The sequence below is a fragment of the Osmerus eperlanus genome, chromosome 19, assembly GCF_963692335.1.
Source record: "Osmerus eperlanus chromosome 19, fOsmEpe2.1, whole genome shotgun sequence".
NCBI lineage: Eukaryota > Metazoa > Chordata > Actinopteri > Osmeriformes > Osmeridae > Osmerus > Osmerus eperlanus.
The window spans coordinates 10,530,564-10,537,927 of record NC_085036.1 but is presented as its reverse complement, the minus strand read 5'-3'; the positions used below and the strand labels follow the sequence as shown (position 1 = coordinate 10,537,927).

General features: G+C 46.0%; 1 protein-coding gene across 1 annotated transcript; it reads right to left on the bottom strand.

Annotated features, from left to right (window-relative positions):
* Window positions 1–3,270: 3,270 nt before the first annotated feature.
* LOC134039373 (early growth response protein 1-like) lies at window positions 3,271–6,608 on the bottom strand. The gene is made up of 2 exons (XM_062485197.1): window positions 5,942–6,608; window positions 3,271–5,446 (listed from the first exon to the last, which is right to left on the bottom strand). The coding sequence occupies exons 1-2, from the start codon at window positions 6,156–6,158 to the stop codon at window positions 4,128–4,130; spliced, it is 1,536 nt and encodes a 511-aa protein (XP_062341181.1). The 5' UTR covers window positions 6,159–6,608; the 3' UTR covers window positions 3,271–4,127.
* Between the last annotated feature and the right edge of the window lie 756 nt (window positions 6,609–7,364).

Here is a 7,364-nt window from a genome sequence, read left to right as displayed (position 1 = left end):
ACACAAGCCTTATCATAGGCACTAAAAAGCCACACACCTGCAGCCGGTTGCTGTAATTAATCAGGTGTGTGAGATTACAAGTGGGTAGGGAAATAGAGGGAGAGGTGGTATCCAGGGTGATCCCATATCATTATTGATGTATTCCATAAAGTGTCACATTATTTGCTAGCCATAACTTCTTGGACTCCTTGCTCACAGCCAATGTACTTTTGTAAAGTACAACAGAAATTGTTGTTTGCTTGTGAGAACAGCAGGGGGCAACAGAGAGACGTTTTCCACCAAGTTGTTGACGCAGAGCTAACTCTAAGGTTACACTATCCACTCAGGACTTTTTTGATCATGGTTCAGGTCAGGCCAGTCGACGTTCTGACTGCTGCACAAGTGCCATGTCATCTTATTTTTTCGCTTGTTAGTCATGCCACAATTCTCACATGGCTTTATCCTGGCCTCAAATTCTCTTTTCCAGTCCACTCTTAATCACATGCATCTTTTCCAAAGGTAACTTCTGAAAGTTGTAATTTTCTCTGGCATTCCGATTAGCAAAAAGGCTGCCGTCTGAACAGAGACAATGGAAGGTAGAAGTTCACTACTGAAAAGCAATTCCCTTTTGTTGTTTTCCCCCCCTTAGCGCCAATCATCATTACTCTCCATGTTGATCACATTGGCACCATGTACTTGAATAATAGCAGCATTATAGTGTTACATAACTGTACTTTTCATGTATTAATATTCTAAACAGACAGGCCATTACACAAACTTCATGACATCATTACATGTATGAATGAGTTTCATCAAATAATTGAAAACTGGAATTCACTGTGAAGCACTTAGCCTACGGAGTGAGGGCTATCTGTACAGAAAATGCATGTGCTGATTTTCTACAGCTCCTGAAATCCTGAAACAGTAACGTGACACTGTATAAATGTGTAAATGTTAGACCTATTGTATGTATGTATGTATGTATGTATGTATGTATGTATGTATGTATGGATGTATGGATGTATGTAGAAGTGACATAGATGGATCAGATAGACACCTTGGACTGTGCAGGCAGACTGACCCCTAACTATCCAGCTGAGATAAAATTAATTTCACACTGTGTTTCTCATACATTTACAGCTAAATGTATGCTTTACAAAATTACTAATAAGTGTTAAATACAATACTAGACTACACTATACCATTTAAATTTAAGGAAGTCTGTCAGGCACAGACAAGCTGATCTCACCTTTCACACACACACACACACACACACACACACACACACACACACACATGCGCACACACACACACACACACACACACACACACTAGAAAACCCTGTCGCACCACTTCTGACATCACTGCCAACATTCTCAACCATTCTTTCCTTTGTTCTGAAAAATTACAGACACAGGCAGTAACACGGTTAAAACTGTCATTCCTTCACACACACACACACACACACACACACACACACACACACACACGCAAACACACGCATGCACACACATACGCATACATACAAACACACACACCAGCCATCATCATCAATCTAGCACACAGTCCAATCTTGTTTTTCTCCCCAGTCACAGACAGAGTAGGAAAAAAGCTGGGAAATAAAATCCCTGCACCAGTTTGTCTGGGCAGTCAGCCAAGAGTCAGCACAGGAAACACCCTAAAAGGACGTCAGGAAGTCCGGTGCCGGGACAGGAAACCCCTTCTATGGGCCGAGAGATTTCCAGGCTAGCAGGACAGGCGGTGACACGACCCCTGGTGATTGGCTCTTGTGGCTGGGCTGGGCTTGTGGCAGCTGTGGCTGGAGGCAGACAGGGACACATCTTACCACAGCCACTCCCCTTTCTATGGAGCTACAGGCAGGCCACAGACAGGGGAGTGTGTATGTGTGGTGTGACTGCGTGTGTGCACGCGTGCGTGTATGAGGGAAGGCTAATGAACTAAGATAGGACACAGGTTGAACATAAACAAAGTTATACTCCGTGTGTAACTGATAGAAGAATCTCTAGGAACAGCTAGGTTAAAGTCTACCGTGAGTCCAGTGTGTGTGTATAGGTTGTTCAATGTTCTGGTGTGTGCAATAATTACAATAAGGGTAGTAGCAGTGGTTTTACAGTGGCAGGGTATGTGAAATAATGTGTGGGTGGGTGGGGGGAGGTTCATCTGTGTAGGAATGTGAAAGACACTTGAGCGGTCTAGCCTATGGTTGTAAGGATTAAATACCTTTCAGCTGTTGCCTATCACAGCAATAGAGAGAAAGTGGGGGCTCTGTCATGAAAAGTGTGCCTGTCTTTTTTCCCCCGCTGTCTTTATCCACACACACACACACACGCACACACACACACACACACAGACTTAAAATTCACTAACTACATGCAGAAAATCCTCTTTTCGGGAGTAATGTGTAACAGAGAAATCGATTTTCAGGCCAGTAAGGGGAAGAGCAAAGGAGGGGAGGGGAGAAGGTTAAAGTAGGGGAGAGGAGAAAGGCCCTGCCACAGCTCACCTGGAACCTTCTATTTATATTTGATCTCCTCAGACAGAGAGGGGATGATTGGCTAATTATGCATAATGAAGGATTATGAGGTTAGGCTGTGAAAGAGGCAAGGTAAAATGAATCACATTTAACAGTGCAGTCAGTCAACCCAGATCACACAAATTACCTCTATTACCCTCCTCTTTTCTCTAATGGCATTATCACATGGACTGGAGGAGTTGAAGAGGCTTGAGAGATAGAGGGAGAAAGGGAGAGAGAGAGGGAGAAACAGGAAATTAGAGAGGAAATTAGAGGGTAAGGATGGGAGATGAATGCACCTGACACATAGTGGTCAAGGCCTATGGTCAAGAACCGTACTCCAGATAGCTTTCCATCGTTGGGTTGTGGTAGAGCTGCAGAGGATCTCAATCACAGATGTCCTCAGAGAAAGAAGACCTTCTCACACCCACTCACTCCCATTCCATAGGCTCTTCAGGTTGGTTGACATGGAAACACAGTTCTTAAGGAAGAATATGGTTGTCAAGGTGACTGCAGCTATATAAATATCCTCACTTCTCCATTTAAGCCACCCCAGGAATGGACATATTGCATAGTAAGAAGTTGTATATCATGGTATATTGATGATATGTGTGCAATATAGACTTGCAAACTTGGTTTGTGTCTATCTTATAATAGATGTTTTAACAGTATATTTAATTGATTACTTCATGTCAAATACCCTTACCCCTCATGTATAAACAGCTGTGCATTCATAAAAGATTACACAAAAAGGTAACTGTATTGATACATATTTATATTTTATTCATATCCCTTTTTGGAAGGATATCATGAACAGCACATAATATCCTTGGCAGTTAAGCGCATTCAATGTCTTTAGAAGCCATAAACAGTCACTGGGTTGAACCAATAAACAACAAAATAGAAATAACCAAAAAGTAACAAACTACATAAAATCAAAAATCCCATGCCTACTTAGTAGGTAAAAAACATTTTGACTGTATTATATACATATCAACATTTTAGTTACAAAAATAAACTTTTTGCTTACATTCTCTCTGTAAGAACCTTGATATCTGTCCCTTAAATTCTCTTATTTTACATTGGGTGAAAAATACACCATATAGTGTGATCGAATTCTAGATTTGTTTAAGCTAAAGGCACCAAAGCATGGATGGCAGACTGTGGTTGGTAGCTACGGATGGATGCCAGTCAACAGACATGGGAGAGAGACAATCAATACCATTTATATTTACAGAGGGGTTCCAGCATAACTATGTAAACAAGCTGAAATCCTGGAAGAGGGTGGACAGAAAGCCAAAACATGGCTGTTTTACATAAACTCTGGACTGGATGTAGCTTCCCTTTGAGCCACTGTCTGTGGTGGTGGGCCAGCCGATCTTCAGACAGCAGCACAGCACTGTAGCACTGAAGCGCTGTGATGTCCCTGTGATGTCCCTCAGTGCTCCAAGACAGTTTCTGAGTCTCCGAGGTGAAGCAGAGGAAAGAGTTCTCCCTCCACCTTCACCATCAACTTGTCTGGTCCATTATCTACTGAGTCCGTCTGACATCAAGCCAGACATAGTGCATTTCAGACCTGTCGTTTGTTCTTCTCCAGCAGAGTTGTGAGAGAGTCTCAGCAGAGGTCAATGTCTTGAGGGGAGAGACTAGACTGCATGTCAGACTGGGGCGTGCCCACAGGGGATGAGTAGAGGGATGGGGAGGATGAGGTGAAAGAGGAGGTGCTGAAGGAGGTCAATTGGGTGGGGAAGGTGGAGGGGTAGGAGGAGGTGCAGGGAGAGGGATAGGAGGCGTGACCAGGGGAGGAGTAGCAGGATGGCACGGGGGAATAGGAGGACCCAGGTGATGGGTAGGAGGAAGTGGGGGAGTGATAGGAGGAGGCGGAGGGGGAAGAGTACCCTGAGACTGCTGGGGAGGGGATGGCGATGGGGGCAGAGCTTTTCTCAGGTTTCTTGTCTTTCTGCCTCAGGTGAATTTTGGCGTGCCTCTTCCTCTCGTCACTGCGGGCAAACTTGCGCCCGCAGACGTCACAGGCGAACGGCTTCTCGCCAGTGTGTGTGCGGATGTGCGTGGTCAGGTGGTCGCTTCGGCTGAAATTGCGCATGCAGATGCGACACTGGAAGGGCTTCTGTCCGGTGTGGATGCGCACGTGACGGGTCAGCTCGTCGGAGCGTGAGAAGCGACGATCGCAGCTCTCCACAGGGCAGGCATAGGGGCGCTCGTGGGGGGGAGTCTTGCACTGGCGGCTGGGGTACTTCCTCACGCGGCTGGACTTGACCAGCTGGGACTGGTAGGTGGAGCCCTTCAGATCCTGGGCGGTCGCCGTCACTGTTCCTGTCTGGGAGGCAAAGGCCTTGATGGTGGAGAGGGGGGTGAGGGACAGCTGCTGCTGCTGGAGGCTGTGTGTCTGGAGGGGCTTCTGATCGGGGGCCAGCAGGCTAAGGTCCCCCTGCTGGTGGGACGAGAACAGGTAGTCTGGGATCATGGGCAGGGCCGTGCTGGTGGCACAAGGCTTGGAGGAGGAGTGGTAGGCAGGTGGCGGGTACTGGCCGGAGCCGGCGAAGGACTGGGGGGAGTCGAGGAAAAGGTCAGGGCTTGTGGTGGAGTAGGAAGTAGGGGCCGCGGAGTAGATGGGATTGGGCTCACTGACGTGGATGGAGCAGCTCAGGTTGGGGAGGGAATAGGCGGCGGAGGAGTTGACCGAGGCGGTGGAGGAACGTGAAGCGGCAGCCGAGGTTGGGGTTGAGGCCATGCCCACCAGGCCGCTGACCAGGCTGAAAAGAGGCTCTGCCCACAGGCTGTTGCTGCAGGCGTTGGAGGTGGGCTCCAGGGTGAAGCGCCCAGTGTAGGAGAGTGATGGCAGGCGGGCTGTAGGGAAGTGCTGCTCTGACAGAGACTTGTCGCAGCTGAGTGAGCTCAGGTCTGGGAGGGTGTCTGAAACAACAACGATAGGGAACATTAATTAAACTGTAATTAAACGGAAGAACTTTATTAGACGTTTGTGAGTTTGTGAATGTGCATGTCTGTGTGTAGACACAAGACAAATATATTGATTTGACTCATAATGAAAAGTGCATTGGAAATGCTTTTTGCACTTGTCCTTCCTCTCTTACTCTAATAGTATATTGTAGCAGTCCCATGACTGAGCCCCATTTACAGGGAAGGTCTTATTTTTTCAAATGCGTTAATCTAACAATTTACATAACAATTTATTACTCATACATTACAGGGAAAAACATGATGTTCATGTTAAAATAATAGTCCAGTGATGTACTCGTACAATAAATAAAAAAACTTTTATGAGTGGTCTAACATCGGCACACACGTTATCTGCAGCAGCAAAGTTTGTAAATGAAATGCATGATATGCATCCTATGTGTTTTTTAATCTGTTGACACCTGAAGCGTCAGACCCAGAGAAGCATCTTACCTCCGGTCAGATGCTCATAAGCGTCCCCGGAGTCCCCGGTCCCAAGCCCGGCGACCTCGGCAGCGGAGGCGGCAAGGAAGGATGTACCCGTCGCGGCGGAGTGGAGCAGCATCAGCTCCTCCAACTTGGGGTAACTGTCCAAAGGTGAATGTGGGAATCCCAATGGGTCTGAGATCTGCAGGGCTGAAAGGAGAAGTTCGGCTTTCGTAGCAGCCATTTCCCTGTTCTCCTGGGTGATGCCGGCGGTCCGGGGATCTGGATAGACAGACCCTGGGTAGACGCTAATTCTCTCGAGTAAGAGAGCGAAGTCACCAGCTAGTCTTGGAGCACAGGGGCTTGATTGCTGCTGCTGTTTCTCTGAGGATGCCAATGTGGACACACCGATGTCAAAAATTGGTAGGCTATTTCTTCAAAACAATCCTCTGACAGACTTCAGAAACGATGCTTTGCCTTATTCATTCCCAAGAAAGGACTAAAAATACCCTTTCTCTATGCTACGCAAAAGTGTGCAAATTGGGATATCTAGTTATAGGCCTAAATTATTATTTTTCCTTAAAACTTTCACGTGCAGGTTTGTCAGAATTGTTAAGACTACTGTTATTTGGGGCATTCTACTCTGATGTTACACCTATGTGGCAATGAAGCTCTTTTCTTTCTGAAGAGGATTCCCACCGCTTTATAAAGCCTCTTGTCGTGACGTAGATGTCCAAATATGGAACGGAGGAAGACCATATTTAGGCAACGCAGTCTAGCATATAACGTAGGCTATGTAGAGAATAGAGACAACGGGGAGACCAACATTTAAATATTCTGTGATATCTACAGATGTTGCTCGATGCATTTTATGGTTTACTAGTTTTCAACCGTTGTTCCTTGCTTCAAATTGAGGTTTTCAACTTTAAAAGCAGATTTCCAGTCTCTGCAGATGGCTGCCATTACCGGAAATCCCAGTTACACGTCATGCCATATAAGGTCGTACCTTCAAATGGAACGGTTCCGGTGGGGTTGTACTTCCTTGCCCTTATTAGGAGTTTCCTGGTGTACTGCTGAGCAGCGCATGGCAGATAAAAAAATGTAAATCTCTTGGACACGCTCAATCTGTAATTCATGGCTCCACATAAAGTAGCATACATTTGATCAACCATGTAAAAATGTAACCTATACATACACATACATCTGCGTTCAGTTTTTCTTTACAAACTTAGTCAACATTTAGACAAAAACGCATACACAATCACACAAACATATATTATAGCAAACATGGTCATGAACGATTGTTTTGGAAATACAATACAAATCGGTAAGTGGTGAACTTGCATTCATTTTTCATTAGCATCATCAGCAGCAGCATCTCCATCACTACCACCCTCCCACTACCCTCCTCTCCTCGAGCAGGGAGCCTCCTGTCTGGGCCAGATGACTG